The sequence below is a fragment of the Columba livia genome, chromosome 25 (genome assembly GCF_036013475.1).
Source record: "Columba livia isolate bColLiv1 breed racing homer chromosome 25, bColLiv1.pat.W.v2, whole genome shotgun sequence".
NCBI classification, from domain to species: domain Eukaryota; kingdom Metazoa; phylum Chordata; class Aves; order Columbiformes; family Columbidae; genus Columba; species Columba livia.
The window spans coordinates 5,578,813-5,600,527 of record NC_088626.1 but is presented as its reverse complement, the minus strand read 5'-3'; the positions used below and the strand labels follow the sequence as shown (position 1 = coordinate 5,600,527).

At 50.6% G+C, this 21,715-nt stretch overlaps 1 protein-coding gene across 1 annotated transcript; it reads left to right on the top strand.

Annotated features, from left to right (window-relative positions):
- The first annotated feature begins 247 nt into the window (after positions 1-247).
- Positions 248-21,467, top strand: LOC102092433 (cytochrome P450 2C15). The gene is made up of 10 exons (XM_065041230.1): positions 248-502; positions 14,843-15,005; positions 15,099-15,359; positions 15,707-15,867; positions 16,371-16,611; positions 19,751-19,803; positions 20,188-20,329; positions 20,416-20,606; positions 20,904-21,045; positions 21,115-21,467. Exons 1-10 carry the CDS (start codon positions 248-250, stop codon positions 21,294-21,296), a joined length of 1,791 nt encoding a protein of 596 aa, XP_064897302.1. The 3' UTR covers positions 21,297-21,467.
- The last annotated feature ends 248 nt before the right edge of the window (positions 21,468-21,715 follow it).

Below are 21,715 nucleotides of genomic sequence, written 5' to 3'. Positions count from 1 at the left end.
GGGAGCAGTTAGGCATCTGGACCTCCATAAATCACTGGGTCCAGATGGGGTGCACCCACGAGTGCTGAGGGAGCTGGCTGAGGTCATTGCTGGACCACTCTCCGTCATCTTTGCCAAGTCTTGGGAAACAGGAGAGGTGCCTGAGGACTGGAGGAAAGCAATTGTCACTCCAGTCTTCAAAAAGGGCAAGAAGGAAGACCCAGGTAATTATAGACCAGTCAGCCTCACCTCCATCCCTGTGAAAGTAATGGAACAGCTTGTCCTTGGTGCCATCTCAAGTCATATCAAGGGTAAGAGGGTCATTAGGGACAGTCAACATGGCTTCACCAAGGGGAAGTTGTGCTTGACCAACCTCATAGCCTTTTATGAAGAAATAACGAGGTGGATAGATAATGGCAGGACAGTGGATGTGGTCTACCTTGACTTGAGTAAGGCATTTGACACAGTCTCCCACAGCATCCTCACAGCTAAACTGAGGAAGTGTGGTCTGGACGATCGGGTGGTGAGGTGGACAGCGAACTGGCTGAAGGGAAGAAGCCAGAGAGTCATGGTCAATGGGGCAGGGTCCAGTTGGAGGCCTGTATCTAGTTCAGTGCCTCAAGGGTCAGTGCTGGGGCCAGTACTGTTCAATATATTCTTCAATGACTTGGATGAGGGACTAGAGTGTACTATCAGCAAGTTTGCTGATGACACCAAGCTGGGAAGAGTGGCAGACACTAGAAGCTGTGCTGGCATCCGGAGACCTGGACAGGCTGGAGAGCTGGGAGGGGAAAAATTGAATTAAATATAACAAGGACAAGTGTAGAGTCTTCAATCTGGACAGGAACAACCCCAGGTTCCAGTATAGGTTGGGGAATGATCCATTAAAGAGCAGTGTAGGGGAGAGGGACCTGAGGATACTGGTGGACAGCAGGATGACCATGAGCCAGCACTGTGCCCTTGTGGCCAGGAAGGCCAATGGCATCTTGGGGTGTATTAGAAGGGGGCGGTTAGTAGGAGGTCGAGAGAGGTTCTCCTTCCTCTCTGCTCTGCCCTTGTGAGACCACATCTGGAATATTGTGTCCAGTTCTGGCCCCTCAGTTCCAGCAGGACAGGGAACAGCTGGAGAGAGTTCAGCATAGGGCAACCAAGATGCTGAAGGGAGTGGAGCATCTCCCGGGTGAGGAAAGACTGAGGGAGCTGGGTGTCTTCAGTTTGGAGAAGAGGAGACTGAGGGGTGACCTTATTAATGTTTACAAATATACAAAGGGTGAGTGTCACAAGGATGTAGCCAGGCTCTTCTCGGTGACAAACAACGGTAGGACAAGGGGTAATGGGTTTAAGCTGGAACACAAGAGGTTCCACTTAAACTTGAGAAGAAACTTCTCCTCAGTGAGGGTGACAGAGCACTGGAACAGGCTGCCCAGGGAGGTTGTGGAGTCTCCTACTCTGGAGACATCCAAAACCCACCTGGACACATTCCTGTGTAGCTTCATCTGGGTGTTCCTGCTCTGGCAGGGGGATTGGACTGGATGATCTTTCGAGGTTCCTTCCAATCCTTAGCATTCTATGATTCTATGATTCTATGTCAGTGTTGCACAGGGCATGTTGGTGTCGCATGGAGCATGTTAGTCTTGCACGGGGCACAGTAGCTTTGCACAGGCCATGTGAGCCTTGCACAGGGTGCATTAGCCTTGCACAGGTCATGTTGGTGTGGTACGGGGTGTGTGGACCTTGCATAGGGCGTGTCAGTCTTGCACAGGGCACACTGGCCTTGCACAAGGTACATTAGCCTGTCATAGGGCATGTTGGCATTACATGTGCTGTGTGGACCTTGCACAGGGCACATGAGCCTTGCACAGGGAATGTTGGTGTTGCACAGGTGATAAGAGGAACAAAAATCTTTTAGAAAACCCTAGGCCTAATGTAACAGGAACTTAATAGAGAAACAACTGCTCGGTAGAGACTGGACATGAGGCAAAGTGGGATGTCCTGGGCTTGCAAGCTGGAAAAGCAGAATGTTCCACTAAATGCAGAAAGAGCTGCGTGACTGTTGCTGAGTAGCAGTATGAACCAACAACACACACACTCTAGAAATTAGGTCAAGGAGCCGACACTGGGAGGGCAGCAGCTACATGGACACCAGGGACACCAGTGACACTGATGAAGACTCTGGAATACCAAAGATGGACTGCCAGCAATGGGTGGGGTTATGTAAATAATTGATGTTTAATGCATGAAGGAAGTGGCAGAAACAAATGAACATGCAATAGGTATATGTAATAAATACTAAGAAGTGTGAGTCATGCCCATGCTTGTTTAGAGGAACAATCCTCTGAGCATCTGGTGCGCTGCAATAGAAGTGCTGCTTTTTAAAACTTCAACACAGTGTTAAAGAGGGTTTTTTTCCAACTTTTCAGTATCATTAGCAAACCCAATTTCTGCACACCAATTACCCCAGAAACAGACAAACACATACAGAAACACAAATGGGTCTTGAGATTGAAGAATATAGAATAATAGCACATCTAGAGCAAGAAGGGACCCATAAGGATCATTGAGTCAAACTCCCTGCTCCTTGCAGGGTGACCTAAAATTGACTATAAGACTGAGAGCATTGTCCAGCTGCTCCTTGAACTCTGGCAGGCTTGGAGTCATGACCACTTCTTGGTGGAACCTTTTCCAGTGACCAACTGTAAGAGCTGGCCTGAAGATGGAACAGTATTTGCCTGAAACATTTGCCACCAGGGACTAGGAGAACCGGGGCCCTGACAGAAAGAACAGATGGACAGTGACTTAGAGAGAAGCCTAAGGAGAACAATTGCGTTGCACAGGTCTCTCCAACCTGGGGGTACTGGTAACAATGGTTGCTGTGTGGAATCACCTGCTGCCTCAGCCAAACTTGCCCCTGCCTCCTAAAAGGGATTGTTACATGGGTCTCTCCGACCCAGGGACAACAGCTGCCATCCAGAAGATGTGTTCTCATCTGCTGCCTCAGTCACACCTGCCCCCACCTCCTCCCTCAAACAAAGGCCAATGAAGAAAAGCATGCCTAGAAGCTCGCCAAGGGTCCTGAGGTCACTCAATGGACCAGAAAGAGACCCTTGAATGTGAGGCCACACAGGCACAGATGGGTCCTGGCAAGCAGAGCGGGGACTTTTTGAGCCTGTGCTGTGCAGTTAAGCCTGGATTGCAAAACAAAGGCGAAGATTGGTCTCAAACAATGGGAGCGAGAGGGGGTGAAGAAGCGTAAAAGATTACTCCCAAAGGGACATGGTGAAGATCTTCCCACCAGAGGATCATGGATCATGATAGAGGACCAGCAGGACGCTGCTTGGGACCTTGGACCATAGGCATGCCTTTGGGCCCGTGGTGGTACCCAACCAACCAACCCTCTTTCCACCTTTTTTTTTTTTCCTTTCCCTTTCTCTCTACTCTATCATGTACCACTTTATGGGCAAAATAATAAAGTAACACTGTTCGATTGAATAATAACCCCTTAGCATTTTGGTTGCCTTAATTTTGCGCTTCGAGATCAAGGTAAATGAACCATCACGAGTCCATCACCGAATGGACCATGACATTAAATTGGCATCACAGACAGGATTCTGGGAAACAGAGGGGTGCAGGTGATGTCTGGTCTGTATCAGGGGAAGGACATTTCGCTCCAGCCGCATCTGGCCCTACACCGTGATCAGTGAGAAGTGTCCAGAACGCAAGTGGGATGATTCAGAATTCCTGCACACCACACACACCTCGGCACAGAGCACCCCAAAATTGAGTTGAGGGTTCTGTCTCCTGGAATTAAACCAGAAAGTTCTCAAAGTGCAAAAGAGTTGTTGCTCTCATGTTGATGAGAATTTTCTGCTAGGGAGAGTGAAGGGGTAATCTTGTGTGTTAGTTTAACTACGTTGAGCCTCCCCATAGCAGATTTTGGCCCCTTCAACAACTCGAGAAAGAGAAGGGTGACACAGCTGTTGCTGTGGCTTTGTAACTGAGTTGTGCCTTCCCAGAGTGAGTTATGCCCCTTTGTAGTAAGAATGACTGAAAAGGCTGATAATCAAGATGTTTGGTTAGTGAAAGATCGAGACTCGTTCTACACACTTTTAGCAAAGTATGAGGCTCAACCCTTCATACTTTTAGAAGAATGGGCTCGTGATAACTGGGCTAATTTACAGAGTGTAGTTGACTGACTGATTTCTTTACAGAGTAAGTCTAAGTTTAGATCAAATAAAGATAAAGCTGTAACCTGTGCTGTCCTAGGAGCCAACCTAGTAGCAACAACTGAAGATCGCCTCATGCAACATAGTAATGAAAGGAAAATTTTAATATCCCTCGAAAATCTAGTGCATGTTTTGCAAAAAACTACCTTCAGTTTAGAACAACAATTAGAAAATTGTTTTCAGCAATTAGAAAAAGAGATGGAAGAAAACAGCTCATTAAAAGCTAGTCTAAAGGAATGTTTAAAAAACACAGAAGTGCTGAGGGAGTGGGAGCTGGAGGAGAAAAGTATCCAACAAATCAAACTAATGAAGAGGATGCTGACTCTCACATTACAACTAAGCAAACACCTTACACTGCCACTGTGCTGGCCAAGCTAAAGAAAGAGTATGGTCGCCTCCCTAAAGAATCTGAAGTGGAATGCGTGTGGCACATACCCCTAAGTGGGGGAGAGTCCCTGGCAATCACTTGCACACCTGATCAAATGCTAGAAAGTGTACACAAAGCAGCCTGCTTGCAAATAATACATGAAAGAAAATTGATTCCTGAATATGAATCCCCAGTGATGCTGCCAGTGAATCCTGACATAATAACTCCCTTCATAAGGGGACTTCCAGAGTCTCTCCCAGAAACAGGGAAATTAGAACTTCCATTCCCTAATAGTGAGAGGAGGAATGGAGGATGGATTTATATCTGACAGCTCACACACACAAAAGGGGGAGATTTATTGATCACAGCTATAGTGAGTTCAAACGAGAGTTACATTCTCGTGTAACCTTTTTAATCGATACCGGTGCACAGATTTCTGCCCTGAGTGAAGAAGATGCTACAAGGTTTGGGGTCTCTCACTTGAGAGGACATTTTTGTGTACTCAGTGCCTTAGAGTTAACAGAAGTTATGCAAAAAATACTTCAAATTGCACCATACAACCAAGTTACGAATGCCAAACAATACCCCCTTCCCCTGCGTGCCAAGGGAGGTATCAAACTGGTTATACAAGAAATGTGAGAACAAAGAGTGGTAACAGATGCCCATTCTCTCTTTAACTCCCAGTGTCTTGGGAGAAAGGTGTGTTTGTTGTTAGCCTGGCTCCGGTAGACACAGAGAAGATTGCACAAAAGCAACTGATTGTATTAAGAGGCCCATTTAAAGTCATAAAAACATTCACTTCTGGAACCCCTCCTCCTGATGGGGTGGCCCAAAAGGCCTCAGTATGGAAGTGGTATGCTCAGATTGAACACTATTGTAGCATTTTCTCAGTATCTGAAGGAGCTTTAAAAAATCTAGCTATACAAGAAATGGAGAGCTTAAATGATGACCAAGATAAACTTGCCTCAGTAACCCAAGTCGCACCTCCCTTTTCTCATGATCAGTGAGTTCGTGCTTGGTTTACTGGCGCTTCTGCTTAAAGAGAAGGAAAGGTGTGGAAATACAGGGCAGCAGCACTCCATACCTCTTCTGATGAACAGATTATAACAGAGGAAGAGGGTAGTGCACAACTAGGTGAATTAATCGCAGTATGGAGTGTTTTCCAACATGAAGCACAAACTCCTTCTCCTGTCCACATTTATACTGACTCTTAGGCTGTGTTTAAGGGCTGTACCAAGTGGCTTCCTTTCTGGGAACAGAACGGATGGGAAGTTAATAGGATTCCAGTGTGGCAAAAGGAAAAATGGCAAGAAATCTTAAGTATTGCTGGAAAGGAAAACTTTGCTGTGGGCTGGGTGGCTTCTCATCAGGTAGATGGGGGATCCACAGGAGAATGGAATAACCAAGCTGGTGAATTAGCAAGACTGTCCCCTGTACAAAAGGACCAAGTTTCGGAAGACTGGGAATGCTTATTAGAATGGTTACATGTGAAACGCAAGCACACCAGAGCTAAGGACCTGTATGGTGAAGCTCTGGCCCGAGGCTGGCCCATCAACAGAGAAGTGTGTAAAACCTGCATGTCGACCTGCAAACAATGTTGGAGACAGCTAGAAAGGCCCTTTAGAAGACAACCCTCTGCATTTGAGGGAGGGTGAAGGTTAGTGGGATGCCTGGCAGGTGGATTACACTGGCCCCTTTAAGCAATCAGGAGGCAAACATTTTGTACTGGTGAGAGTGGAAATAACATCAGGATCAGTACAAGCTGAAGCTTTTGGCAAAGCTACAGGTGAAAACACTGTGAAACCATTGTGAGAATGGCTTGGAACTTTTCCAAAGCCACAAGAAATGCAGTCTGACAACGGTTCCCATTTCACTGCCAAAGTTGTACAAGATTGGGCACAAAGTGAAGGGATTAAATGGATTTTTCACACCCCATTTTACCCACAAGGTAATGGAATTGTAGAAAGAACAAACGGCCTCATAAAACGGCTTTCGAAACCTCATGAGGGTAATTGGGATACTTGTCTGTGGCAAGTTGTCACAGGTGTAAATGACAGGTGGGGTGTAAATGGACGCCCCAAAATCACCGCTTTCTGCCCAAAAGCCCCTTCATTTGGTCCCTTTAGAAAAGGAATCAAGGATTCCAAGGATCCAGCCCATTACACAGGACAGCCAGTCCTGGTGGAACCTCCCACTGTGGTAAGTGTACCACTGGTATTGAAAACCCCTTTAAATGCAAATTCATAGGTAGCTTCCAATTCCCTGGGCAAGAAACATCAGATATATATCCATTGGATAATTCCATCATTTTAATTATTTTTGCCTCAAAGAGGCGAGCCCTGTTTGTTTTCCTTTTTGCAGGGGAACTCCAAGGGACACAGAGAATAACGTGAATCATCCAATAATTGAATCTGAAGGTCTAATTTGTCAAGATGACCAAAAGTATAATTGGGTTACTAATACTTTTCTGCATCCTCTCACCTACTCATAACCAAAAATATGCTAAATGGCCTTGTGTGGAGGGGTTTCTGTTAGATGGAGATTTGTTATAGAACTAGCCAGGCCCAAAGGAATTTCAAGGCCAACTCAGAAAGCTGAAAACAGGACCTGCCGTGGGAGAGAAGCAGTTCTACAATAACAAGGCCTCAACATGACGTAAATCAATGGACCTATCAGCAGTGAGACTTCAGCACGTGGACAGCTCGTGAACATAGATGATATCCAATTAGTGAATCCATGCTTGGAGCGTGGATGCGTGATGAAAGAATAGTTGCATATATAAGGAGGCTTGTTTCTGTAATAAATGGCTCTAGCGTGATTCACGTTGAATCCGAGTACAGGGTCCTTTATTTGCTCTAACAGCCTTGGTCTGAAGCCACTGTCAGATACACTATTTCTCTAGGACCATATCCCAAAGACTGCTTTCCAAGTTTAGCTACTGTAGTAAGTGCATTGCCCAAATGAATGGAAGTGGGATAGGAAGGATTGGGTTAGAGTCCTGAATGGTACAATTGGAGAAAAAATTAAAGAGGGATGCAGAAAGGTAGAAGGATCTAACCATAAGAAAGTCTCTTCAATTACAGTTAATGAAGCCTTTTAGATCTAAATTCGACAACTCAAATTCACCCTGACATCTCAGCAAAACTGTCCCACTGCAGAGTGGAAATGTAACAAACAAAATCCTCTCATTTTGTGTTGTCGCTAAAAGAATCTCAGCAATTACAACAATACCACCTTGGACCCAAGTACCTACAATGGGGAGATTACTAAATCCTGCAAGAATGAAGAAACTGATTGTTGGCACAACTTCACTTTAACAAGGACCATCCAGGGGTGTGTAATTAGCAAAACAATAATGTGAACCGGTCAGAACTACTAGGCCTGAACTACAAATTTAAAATAAATGCTGTCCTTGAACCCCTAGGTGACTATTGCTACAAGTGTCACTATCACAACAAAGCGTTTTCACGCTAGATGTCAAAAATAAAACTTCACCCTCTTTTATGGTGGTCCAGGGTGATGACCTCTTTGTGCAATGCAGACTGATTACTGAGTCCCTCACATAAACAGCTATGGAATTGGACTACATGGCTCTACTAGATCACGCAAAAAACAAAATCAAAATTGTTGGCTATGTTTGACTGCAATACAATATACACATAAAGTAATGTGTGGTAAAAATAATACCAAACATTGGGGGAACTCAGGATAGAGGTCGTGATGCCTACCACCCAACCAATAGAAGTACCTAGTCTGGAAATTTTTCAAATTGGACCATATGTGATCAAAAATATAGGCCAACAACAAATGCTGTTGAATCCAGAATGGTCTCTCAAGCCTGTTGAGTTGTTAATGCAAAGTAATGTTTCTGAGATTCGGCCAGCCTGCTCTCCTTTCTTAAGGACCTCCTTCAAGGGGTGGACAACCTGGCTGAAGAAACAAATTCCTAATAGGACACCAAGAGACCTGACTGGTGTGTTGGGGACAGGACTGGGAGTTCTAAATGGTATTGATTCAGAGATATTAATGAATTAATTGGCTGCTACAACTAGTGATTTAGCAAAATTGCAAATGCCCTTGCAGTCTTCCCTATTGGCTTTGGGAACTAACCAGTGGCTGTTATTCACAGTATTACCAAAACAGGAAAAGGTAAATATAAAAGATCACAAACTGATAATAGACACACTTGGTGTGGCCCAAAATAACCTTTCTTTGGCTCTCAGTTGTATTCAGGCACAACTGCGGATGCAATCAATGGCTGCCTCGATCATAAGGGAAGGTGAGGAAGGTGCTTTTCCTACCGAAATTCAGAAAATTGTTTGGGACAGCACCACTGAATTTAAGAGAGAACTCCAATCCTGGTGGACTTCAGTAAACTTCACTTATAAACCCCATCACAAACACAGCCACGACTTCTGTGTAAACCATACACAATGCTTCCATATACATAATCTACCCCATCATTGCATTAGGGTTGAACCACAAGGGAACTATACTCTATCCTTTCGAGCATAGAGTACAGGCCTGAAAAGTGGATGAAAAATGGCCAACTGTTAATTTAGAATCTTGTATTGTGCGAGAACAGCAAGGATTCATCTGTGAAAGTAATACAGTCAGTGCTCAAGACATATGTCTGGACACTGAGCAGAATGTTTGCCACTTTGAGGTTCGTCCTGACAATCGAGAAATGGTATTAGTGTACATTGGCAAAGGTTGTGTGTGCTTGAAGACTGCTTGCAGCTCCATATTAGTAGATATAGTGATAGTAAATGTTAGAAATCATTCAAATTTTTGTGTTTGTAATTTTGTTAAAAATTAATGGATGTGATTTTTCTTATTTAGCACCAGTTATATCTCATCAACTTATACAATCTCATTACACACTGATTCATTAATTACTGCCTACACCTATTGAGATGAATCTCATATTGGTAAAGCAATTGTTACAATGCTAAGACTTGATCAAGATCTTGGAAGAGGCTCGAGTAAATGGACAGAAAACCTTGATAACCATTCACCATGATGCTGAAAAAATACACCATGTGTTAAGAAGAACAGAAAAAGATGCAGAACATAAGCGGTGGAACACGCTTTTCGGGTGGTCACCTACTGCTACAGGCACCCTGAACAAGTTGTGTCACCCAATTGTTGCTCTCTCAGTACTAGTTTTGGTAGGTTTTGTTCTGTCTGTGATATTGTATGTTTTAAATCAGAAAATGGTAAACCATTTGACACACTTGTCATCTGTACTTAATGCACACAATTTGTTTAGTGTGCCCTTCAATGCAGACATTCTTAAAACCATTGATACAAAGCAGATCACGGGGATATAAACCACTTGACGTTTCCTTTCCCTTTTTCTTTCTCTTTCTGTCTCCAAGGATGGTGTTACTGCCCCAAGCTCCTGATAACAATGTTCAGCCATGGTGTGGTGTAAGAGTCAGTCTGAAGAACAGTATTTGCCTGAACACCACCATCAAGAACAGATGCCCTGACAGAAAGAACTGGACAATGACTTGGAGAAAGGCCTGAGAAGAAGAATAGTGTTGCACAGGTCTCTCTGACCCAGGGGTACCAGTAACAATGACTGCTGTGTGGACTCACCTGCTGCATCAGCCAAACTCGCCCCTGCCTCCTAAAGCAATTGTTACAAGTCTCTTCAACCTGGGGCAACAGCTACCGTCCAGAAGATGTGTTCTCACCTGCTGCCTCAGTCACACCTGCCCTCACCTCCTCCCTCAAAGGCCAACAAAGAGCATGCCCAAAAGCTCACCAAGGGTCCTGAGGTCACCAAACACACCAGAAGGAGACCCCTGAACATGAGGCCACGCAGGCGCAGATGTGTCCTAGCAAGCGAAGCAGGGACTTTGAGCCTGTGCAGTTAAACCTGGGTTGCCAAACAAAGGAGGAGATTGGCCTCAACCCATGGAAGTGAGGGCCAGTGAAGAAGCATAAAAGATGGTTCCTGACTGGACATCATTGAGATCTCCCACCAAAGGATCGTGACAGAGGACCGGCAGGATGCTGTTCAGGACCTGTGACCATAGGGACACCTTTGGATCCATGGTGGTAACCAGGCTTCTTTCCCCCTTTTCTTTTTCTTTCCCTTTTTCTCTACTTTATCACGTGATGCTTTACAGACAAAATAATAAAGTAACGCTGTTTGATTGAACCCCTTGGCATTCTGGTTGCCTTAATTTTGCACTTTGAGATCAAGGTAAACAAACCATCAGCTCACCACAAATGCTCCTCTGAGTCCAAAGGGGCCACAAAGCACCTGCAAAACAAGAAGGAAACACTGAACCAAGTCAACAGGCAATACTGTGCTCCTCAACACCCACCACCACCACCACCTCTCCTTTTTGGCTGCTGGCCGGTGTGCAGCTTCGCCCCTCTGAGCTTGCCTGTGGCACCTGCAGAAACAAAGGCACATGCTCAGACACTGCCTGAAAGCACAGCCTGCCCACAGACAGTCCCATCTCCAGCTCCTTTACCTTGGCCACTCACCCACCTGGCCACCGTTGCTTTTGACTGCCACGCTGTTGACCACATAGAGGTTCAGCTACCACCTGTAAAACACAACCAAAGGACACTCATACCCGCACCAGCAACACAAGACCTAAAATGAGATGCTTCTTCAGCCCAGAACTCATTGCTCACCTTGCCCGAGGAGCTGCGGTGCTGACACCCAGCTTTCCTCATTGCTTTAGACCTATAAAATAGAAAAACAACCAAACTTACATAGAGGCACATGGCACACCTTCCCTCTGACACCACACACCAACCTCCCTTCTTACGGTGCTCTGCTGACCTCCTCCATTGCTCTTTTGTGTCATGTTGTGCTTCCACAGCTGAAAATAAGTTATTCAATATGTCAGCGAGACGCTGATCAACAGATTTTACTTTCCACAGGTCTCATTTCTATTTAGCAGTCCGACCAGAAGATCTAATCCAGTCCCTAAAACACTCGTCAAGGGACTGTCCACTCCCCTTCCCACAACTACTCCTCTCTAGATGACAGTACAAACTTTGCCTACACAATTTAACATGTCAACAGACTAACCATGGTCTCCTGGAGCTCAGTCCACCCACCACCGGCTCTACACCTCTGGGCAGAGCAGCTCAAAGTCAAATGTACATATGCGCAGACTGATGCTTCATAGAACGCTACAAACATCACCACTCCAACGGCACCAAAACTGTTCAACAACAAGAATGACTCCAAGACCAGAGACAGCATCAATCAAGAGAACCTACAAGGAGGCAGCGGTGACACGAGGAGCCTCTACTGCAACCCCAAAACAAAAAGAAGCTGAATGTCACTGCACCTTATGAGATGGTGGCACTGGTACAACAAACTGAGATGGCGCAAGCAGCTCCTGCAAGACCCAAGAACTTCTTCCCAGCATCTTGAAGTCCCAGTCCCTTAGACTGGATGGGTGGAGAGCAGAGCTGCAAATACAGCCTGAAAAAAAACACCATAAAACACAACTGACCAGAAATGTCCAAGGCACAAGAACCATACACACTTTCAGTCATTGATACAAGACAACCAGCACCCAACTGGCACTACGCTAATCAGCACCAGCATTCCAGGCCCTGGAAGGGCACCTGAGATGCCAGTCATGCCCGTCGAGCACAACGAGACTGCAGGATCATCTGACAGGCGCAAGGCAGGCTTCCTAAACTACACAACAATGCAGACAGAGGCTGGAGCTGCCCTGTCCATGCTGGCATTGCACTGTAAAGTTTCCTGTACCCTCTACCTGCCCAAAGGGGACTGTTTCTGGATGGCCCTTTCCCCTATGAGAACTTTAATCCCTCCCTGCAATTCTCAGCCCCTATCCCTCCACTTAGCTTTCAGAGGGCCAAGGGACTGAATCCATTCTCAACATAGGAAAACACCACATGGGCTCAAGGGGACCTTCCTGCAGTTGCCACTTTCCCCTTCATCACCTGCCATAAGAAAAGAAGACACACACACTAATGAGCACCCAGATAATATTTATCAGTAGTAGTCCACTAGTCATTGCTCACCTTGGCTGAGTTCTGGGAAGTACATTTGAATGACCTACCAGGGGCCACCGCATGCTGTGAAAGCTCTAGGGACAACATACTATTCTGTGGGTGATCAAGGAGGCGATGAACCACCCCATAGCATGAAAGACACTCTGCCTAATGGCCCTGCTGCTTCCTTCAGAAATGCTAAAACTCTATCTACAGATACGAGATGCTCATCCTAACCCCCGCTAAATACCCTGAGCACCAGCCCTAGGAAGAGAGATTATAAAAGCAGCTTGTTATACAGCAGTACCAACCAAAAAACAATGTTCCATTTTCATCGCAGTCAGGAATTCCAGGAAAATGCAAAGCACCTGGAATTGGATCAATAAATTAAACATAGTTACCAGACATACTTTCTGCTACAGCTGCTATTGAACCTTTGCTGCTCCTGAAGCTCTTACCGCAAACAGACACCTCCACTTCTCCAAACACATCTGCCCATTTGGATTAAGCAGCTCAAAAAGCTGCCAACTGCTGAAAGAGCAACAGAGAACCAAGACCAAAGCAGCCCCAAAACAGAATAAGCTCCCTTCCCAGGGGCTGGGGCTCAGATATCCCAGACCCTGCCCACCCCCTTCCCACAATCCCCTGGGAAAGAGGAGGGGCAAATCACCCCAGGACCCACCCACCACTCTTACCAAATCACCTGGACCCTCACTGGAAATGACAGCACCTGCACTTTTCTACCTCTATTGCATCTGCAATGGGACTGAATACAGTTTTTAATTTAGTTTTTCTAGGGTGTAGATGGAAAATTAAATACAATAACTATATTATTATTAAAATTGTGTATTGAAATTTTGTATAAAAAATTAAGATGTTATTGCATTTCACTAAAATTCTAGCAAGACCACAGATACTACCTGACTTCTGCCAGAAGTAAATTCTAGTTAAGATTGAATGACAAAGCAAAATTAGATTCCATAAGAATCTCTTCTAAAAAATAACCCAGGGCTTGCTTTGCCTTCCCAGGACTCCTCTCATCTTCCAGGACTCCCTGGACCCTCCCCAGCTATCACCTCATCTCCCTGGGGCTCCCCTGAGATCCACTGTCTTCCCCAGGGCTCACCTCGATTCCCCAAGGCTGCCAAGTTCTCTCCAGGGCTTGCCTCGGTTCCTCAGGGCTTCTAATACCACCCCAAGCCACCCCAAAATGTGTCTTGGCTCCCCAGAGCTCTCCATTCCTCTCCAGGGCTCCCCTACAGGCCTCTGTCAGATTCCATCAGGCTCTGTCGGGCTCTATCAAGCTTTTTTGGGCTCTGTCAGGCTCTGTCGGGCCCTGCCAACTTCTGTAAGGCTTTGTCAGGCTCTGCCAGGCTTTTTCAAGCTCTATCAGGCTCTGTCAGGCTTTCTTGGGCTTTGTCAGGTTCTGTCAGGCTCCATTGGGTCCTGTCAAGCTCTGTCAGGTTTTGTCAAGATCTGTCAGGCTCTGTTGGGACCTCTTGAGCTCTGTTGTGATCTGTTGGGCTCTGATGGGCTCTGTCAGGCTGTGTCGGACTCTGCCAGGCTTTGTTGGCCCCTTTCGAGCTCTACTGTGCGGTGTCCATGGGGTGCTGTGGAGTATCTATGGGGTGCTGTGGAGTGTCTATGGGGTGCCATGGAGTGTCTCTGCGGTGCTGTGGGGTGCTGTGGGGGCTGTGGGGTGTCCATGTGGTACTGTGGGTGCTGTAGGGTGTCTGTGGGTGCTGTGGGGTGTCCATATGGTCCCCATGGGGTGCTATAGGGTACTGTGAGTGCTGGGAGTCCCTGAGTGGGTCCGGCAGCAGTTGGATGGGAATGGTGCCATGACGGTGATGATGATGACAGCCTTGGCTCAACATTGGGCCATCAGCACCCGCCAGCCCCGCTGTGGCCAGGCCAGGCCATGTGTCATCACAGCCTCTTGATGTCACTGGGAGGCACCCTGCTGGTGGGCAGTGAGGCGCAGGGGAAAGCTGTGTCCCCACACCCCTCTGTGACACATTCCTCATGCCTCAGGGGCTTGGGACATGGATGAGGGCCTGGGGACACATGTTAGGGGTGGGGACATGGGGACACAGGTGGACACAGGAGGTTCCTGCAGGTGCTGCTCAAGGTGAGGGGAGCAGGGTGGTTTGGGTGTCACCTGCTGTCCCATCAGCTCAGCCAGACATATAGCCCCATGTTCGTGGTATGGTTGGGGACATGGCAGGTGGGTAGGTGACACAGGTGTCCCCTGGTGTGCCCCCAGACCCATGAGAAGTACGACCCTGTGTTCATGGTGTGGCTGGGGACCTGGTGGGTGCTGGTGCTCTGTGGACACGCCGTGGTGCACGAGGGGCTGGTGGACAACGCCGCGGCCTTCGCCAGGTGCAGACACCTGCCCACCCTGGAGAGCACCTTCCACAGCCACGGTGCGAGGGGACACCGGGGGGGACACCGGGGGTGGGACTCCAATGGTGGCACACTGACAGTGGTTGGACCCCTGTGATATTCCCCCCATGCAGGTGCTGACCCACCCAAGGGTGCTACCCACCCCCTATGGGTGCTGCCCCCCCATGTCCCCTCCCTAGTATGCTGTTTCCCCAAGGGTGCTGACCCCCCCGTTTCCCCCCCAGGGGTGGTTTTCGCCAATGGGGAGCGCTGGCGGCAGCTGCGCCGCTTCTCGCTCTCGGTGCTGAGGGACTTCGGGATGGGCCGGAAAAGCATCGAGAGCCGCATCCAGGAGGAGGCGCAAGCGCTGCTGAAGGAGCTGCGAGACACCCGGGGTACGGGGGGGTCAGGGTGGGGGACACACACCCCTGGATGCTGACACCCCCCAGGAACAGCCCCTGCTGCCCCTGAGAAGTGTTTTGACCCCCACGTACCCGCTGGGCTTCACCTGGGGTAGGGGGGCTCAGGGGGATTGGAGGGAGGTCGGTGGGGTGACGAGGCTGGAGCAGACCCCTGAGTGCTGACACCCCCAAAAAATCCTCCTGCCCCCCCTTCAACTCCCCTGTACCTGCTGAGCTGCACTCAGGTTATGGAGTGGGGCTGAGGGGGTTTGGGGAGGTCTGGGTGGGTGGGGGGTCAACCTTGGGTGCTGACCGCCTCCCCAAAATACCCATTCCCCCAGAAAAGCCGTTTGACCCCACATACCTGCTGAGCTGCGCTGTGTCCAACATCATCTGCTCCATCGTGTTCGGGAATCGCTTCGACTATCGTGACAGCGAGTTCCTGGAGCTGCTGCGGCTCATGCACGAGAGCTTCTGGGAGGTCAGCACCCCATGGGCGCAGGTGGGGGGATGATGGGGCTGCAATGGGGGGAGGGGGGCAGTGAATTTGGGAGGCCAGGGCGTGCAATGATGAACCAGAGTTTCCAGGAGCACCCAGTTTCTGGGTGCATGTGGGGTCAGGGGGTGCATGAGCTGGGTGGTGGGGGTTGGGGGAGGTTTGATGATGAACAACAGGTTTTGGGAGCTCAGTACCCTGGGTGCAGGTGCGACCTGGGGGGTGCAAGGGGTGGCTGGGGGGGTTCTGGGGGTGTCATAGGGGTGAAGTGTGTGGGGGGGTGTAAAAGGTGGGGGTGTCAGGGGGTGCAATGATGATCAAAAGACTTTTTGGGAGCTCAGCACCCCTGGGGGCAGGTGGGACCCCGGGGGGTGCAAGGGGTGGCTGGGGGGTGTCCAGGGAGTGCTGGGGGGTCTGTGTCACGGTGGTGAAGTGGGGGGGCTACAGGGGGGTGCAGTGGGGGATGGCTGGGGGGTGCAATGGTGATCAAGAGTGTCTGGACATCCCAGTCTATGGGTGCAGGTGGGACAGGCAGGATTCAAGGGGTGCTGGGAGACCACCCTGTCCTGCTCGGCACTGCAGAGAAGGTGCACGAGGAGATCGACCAGGTGATCGGCCACGATCGGGCGCCCACTTTGGAGGACCAGGGCTGGATACCATACACGGATGCCGTGATCCATGAGATCCAGCGCTGCAGTGACCTCATCCCCCTCAACGTCCCCCACCGTGTCACCCCTGACATCGTCTTCCGTGGCTACTTGTCCTAGTTTTGCTAAAAACAAGTTTCTCTTTTAGTGAATTTGCCTGTCAGCTAAAGCCTTCATATTAACTGCATTTTCCTGGAGAACCAGACACATGTTTTGGTAAACCTAGCAATGGAATGCAAACTTATTGATAAGCACGGATGGACATCTCGCGAGAGGGGCGACGAGAAGCAAGTGACCAAGAAACTGACCAACTGTGTATAACATTCCATTCACGTGAATACTTCATATAAAAGTGGGAGATCACGAGGATCTCGGCCCTTTGCCCTTTTCCCTTTTTCCTTATGGCCGACATTAGGAGAGGACCTTGCTAGTCGTCCCTGCAAACTGAGGCCCAGTGAGAGACTGAATCCAGCTCCGGTTGGCTGCAGAGTCCAGTCCAGGACTTTGGTTGCCGGCTCTGCAGTTGCTGAGACTTTCAAGATTGGTTTTGTATATTTTGTATTATTTTCTCTATTCTTATTAGTAGCATTAGTAAAACATTGTTAATTTTTCCAACTCTCTTCTCTCTGTCCTTCTTTCCCTCCCAATCGCCTCTCCTTAGTGGAAAGGGGGGAGAGGGAGGGGCAAAAAGGGGGAAGTGGGGGGAAGAGGGGGTTAACAATACATCTGCCAGGGTTTTATTGTCACCCCGCAATCTTAACCCTCGACACTACTTCATCCCCAAGGTGCCGGTGGTGTGCACAATTCTGTGTGCACGATTCTGGATGCACCATTCTCTGTGCATACTGCCTTTTACAAAGTGCTCTCGGCACGCTTCCATGTTAGCACTGCCCCATGCACCCTTGCTGCATGTATTCTTCCTTGTGTACCCTGCCTTGTTTGCGCAGTTCCCTGCACACTTGCTGCGTGCCCCGTGCACACTTCCTTCTTCATACACTCTGCCTTGTTTGCACTGTCCTGTGCTCACCCCCCGCTAACACGGCTTCATGTACACTTGCTGCACATGTGCTGTTCTGTGCATGCTGCCCCATTTGCACAGTTCCATGCAAGTGTGCTGCATGCTCCGTGCACACTTGCTGCATGCACGTGTCCCCGTGCACCCTGCTCCATGCGCACTTGCCACACATGTGCATCTCTGTGCACACTGCCCTGTGCACACCTGTGCATGAGTGCTGCTCCATGCCTGCTGCTGCATTTACGCTGCTTCATGCACACTTGCTGCATGCATGCTGCTCCATGCATTCCTGCTGTATGCACGTTTCCCTTTGCATGCTGCCCCATGCGCACTTGCTGCACACATGCTTCTCTATACACGTTTGCTGCACACACACTTCCCTGTGCACACTTGCTGCACACTGCCCTGTGTCCCACACCCACCACATGTCCTCTCTGACTCCCCCAGGACACCGACGTGTACCCGCTGCTCAGCTCCATCCTGCATGACCCCTCCGTCTTCAAACACCCCAACTATCCTGCAGAACCTGCGACTGCAGCCACTGCAGCCCCTGGAACAGCTGTCGCTGGAACCACTGGTGTTCAGCTTCACCAAAATCCCCCCTTCTACCAGCTGTGCATGGTGCCGCGCTGACCCCCTCCGACACCGAGACCTCCCCAGACCAGGAACATCCGCCCCCCCAGCACCCAAACTGCCCCCACACACACTGAGACCTCCGCAGGACTGGGAAATCCCCCTGTTATTGGGAACCCCCCCGGCACCAGGACCCCCTGGTACAGGCAGCCCCGCAGTACTGGGAACCCTTCCTGGTACTGGGACCGCCCCAGCATTGAGAACTCCTGCATCAGGACTCCCCCAGCACCAAGACCTCCCCGAGCATTGGGACACCACCCAGGTACCAGGATTCCCCCAGCACCATGAACCCCTTGCAGCACTAGGACCCCCCCAGCATTAGGAACTCCCCTGGGCACCAGGACCCCCCTTGCACCAGGAACCTCCTCCTAGCACTAGGACCCCTACAGCATTGAAATCCCCCATCAGCATTCAGACCACCCCAGCACCAGGACCTCCTAATATAGGGACCCCTCAGCACTGGGAACCACCCCCTGGGGACTTGACCTCCCCCGGAACCAGGACATCCCCCGAGCATTGCAAACACCCCCAGCACTGGGACCCCACTGGCACCCAGGTCCCCTGGCACAGGGACCTCCCAAGCACCAGGAATCCCTCTTGCACCAGGACCCTCCCCCAGCACTGAGAACACCCCTGGCACCGGGATCCCCCAGCATCGGGACCCTCCAGCAGCAGGACCCCCTGACATTTGGAACTCCATCCCAGCACTGAAAACCCCTCTCCACAATTGGGACACCACCCCCCCCCCCCCACAGCAGGAACCCCTCCTGGCACCAGGACCCCCAGTACTGGGAACCCTCTCTGATACTAGGACCCACCCCCCAGCATTGGGAACACCTCCAGCACCAGGAACTGCCCCCCCCCACCCCAGCATTGGGAACCCCCCCGGCACCAGGACCCCCTCCAAGCATTGAACCCCCCATAAAGTCTCTGGTGAACTCAGCATCTGTGTCATCACCTGGGGGACACAGGGGACCCTGATCATCATTCTGGGGAGACATGGGGTGGGGGGCACAGAACCTGCCTTCCCCAAGAACCCAGTGGGGTGCAGAGCTGTGCAAAACCCTGAAGGAATGTGCAAGGCCCTAAGCAAGTGTGCAGGGAGCGTGCAGCAAGAGTGCAAAGCCATGCACAGCCATGCACAGCCATGCAAAGCCCCCAGCCAAGCATACAGAGCTGTGCAAATACCTGAGCAAGCATGCAGGGAGTGTGCACATCTGTGCAAATCCCCAAGTGAGTGTGCAAAGACAAGCAATGTGCAGAGCTGTGCAGTTGTGCAAAGCCCCAAGTGAGTGTGCAAAGTCATGCAGAGTTGTGCAGAGCTGTGCAAATCCTCAAGCTGAGCATGCAGAGCCATGCAAAGCCCTGAGTATGCAGATCCGTGCAAAGCCCAAAGTGAGTGTGCAAAGCCATGCATATCCATGCAAAGCCCCGAGTGAGCGTGCAAGCTGTGCAAAGCCCTGAGAGGGTGTACGTAGAACGTATCCCTGAAACCCAGAGTGTCCCCACCCTCTTCCCCCTAGACTTCATCCCACTTGTTAGCTCTGTCCTCATTAATCAACCCCAATTAATCCCTGATGCTTGATTGCACAATGTCCTGGGATGCCCCGCGACTTCATCGACTGCTTCCTGCAGCACATGGAGAAGGTGGGGGGCACTGACTCCCTGGGAGGGGGGGTCACCTGCAACCCGGCGGGGCCACTTTGCACCCAGTTTACTTGTGAAAAACTTCAGATGCTCCTGTGCACACGGGAAGATCCCCTCCACCCTGGGGTGCTCCTGTGTGCCTGGGGTGATCTCCTGCACACCGGGGGAGGAACCTGCAACCCAGAGGGGTCACGTGCACCATGGGATGCTCCTTTGCACACAGAGTGCTCCTGCTCACCCACATCCCCTGAGCACCCTGGGCTGATGCCCTCCACCCAGAGGTGGTCATGCGTACCCAGCTCACTTGTGCAAAACATGGGGTGCTCCTGTGCACTATGGGGCACTCCCTGCACCTCCACATTCCATGTATGTGTGTCCCCCCAGGAAAAGTCAAACCCCTCCTCGGAGTTCACGCTGGAGAACCTGGAGCTCACCACCCTCAACCTTTTCTTTGCCGGCACCGAGACCGTCAGCTCCACCCTACGCTACGGCTTCCTCATGCTCATGAAGCACCCGCACGTGCAGGGTGAGTGGGGCGCATCCCACCCAGCCGCAACTCACCCATGGGGACCCTGTCACTCCCTGATCCCCCTGTCCTGCTCGGCACTGCAGAGAAGGTGCACGAGGAGATCGACCAGGTGATCGGCCGCGATCGGGCGCCCACTCTGGAGGACCGGGGCCGGATGCCATACACAGATGCCGTGATCCACGAGATCCAGCGCTGCAGCGACCTCATCCCCATCAACGTCCCCCACCGTGTCACCCGCGATATCGTCTTCCGTGGCATCTCTGTGGCATCATCCGTGGCATCTCTGTGATCTCTGTGTGCATCTCTGTGCACACTGCCCTGTGCACACCTGTGCATGAGTGCTGCTCCATGCCTGCTGCTGCATTTACGCTGCTCCATGCACATTTGCTGCACGCATGCTGCTCCATGCATTCCTGCTGTATGCACGTTTCCCTTTGCATGCTGCCCCATGCGCACTTGCTGCACGCGTGCTTCTCTATGCACGTTTGCTGCACACACACTTCCCTGTGCACACTTGCTGCACACTGCCCTGTGTCCCCCACCCACCGCATGTCCCCTCTGACTCCCCCAGGACACCGACGTGTACCCGCTGCTCAGCTCCGTCCTGCATGACCCCTCCGTCTTCAAACACCCCAACGCCTTCGACCCCACGAATTTCCTGGATGAGAGTGGCCGCTTCAAGCGCAATGATGCGTTTGTCCCCTTCTCCTCAGGTAGCCCCGGCTTCACGGGTGGGGGTGCCTGCACCCCTGGCTCCCCATGACCCCCTTGTGTCCCTGCAGGGAAGCGGCTGTGCCTGGGTGAGGGTCTGGCGAGGATGGAGCTGTTCCTGTTCCTCTGCACCATCCTGCAGAACCTGCGGCTGCAGCCACTGCAGCCCCTGGAACAGCTGTCGCTGGAACCACTGGTGTTCGGCTTCACCAAAATCCCCCCCTTCTACCAGCTGTGCATGGTGCCGCGCTGACCCCCTCCCACACCGAGACCTCCCCAGGCCAGGAACATCCCCCCTCCAGCACCCAAACTGCCCCACACACACACTGAGACCCCCCCTGGACTGGGAAATCCCCCTGTTATTGGGAACCCCCCCGGCACCAGGACCCCCTCCAAGCGTTGAGCCCCCCCATAAAGTCTCTGGCGAACTCAGCATCTGTGTCATCACTGGGGGGACACAGGGGTCCCTGATCATCATTCTAGGGGGACATGGTGTGGGGGGCACAGAACCTGCCTTCCCCAAGAACCCAGTGGGGTGCAGAGCTGTGCAAAACCTTGAAGGAATGTGCAAGGCCCTAAGCAAGTGTGCAGGGAGCGTGCAGCAAGAGTGCAAAGCCATGCAGAGCCATGCACAGCCATGCAAAGCCCCCAGCCAAGCATACAGAGCTGTGC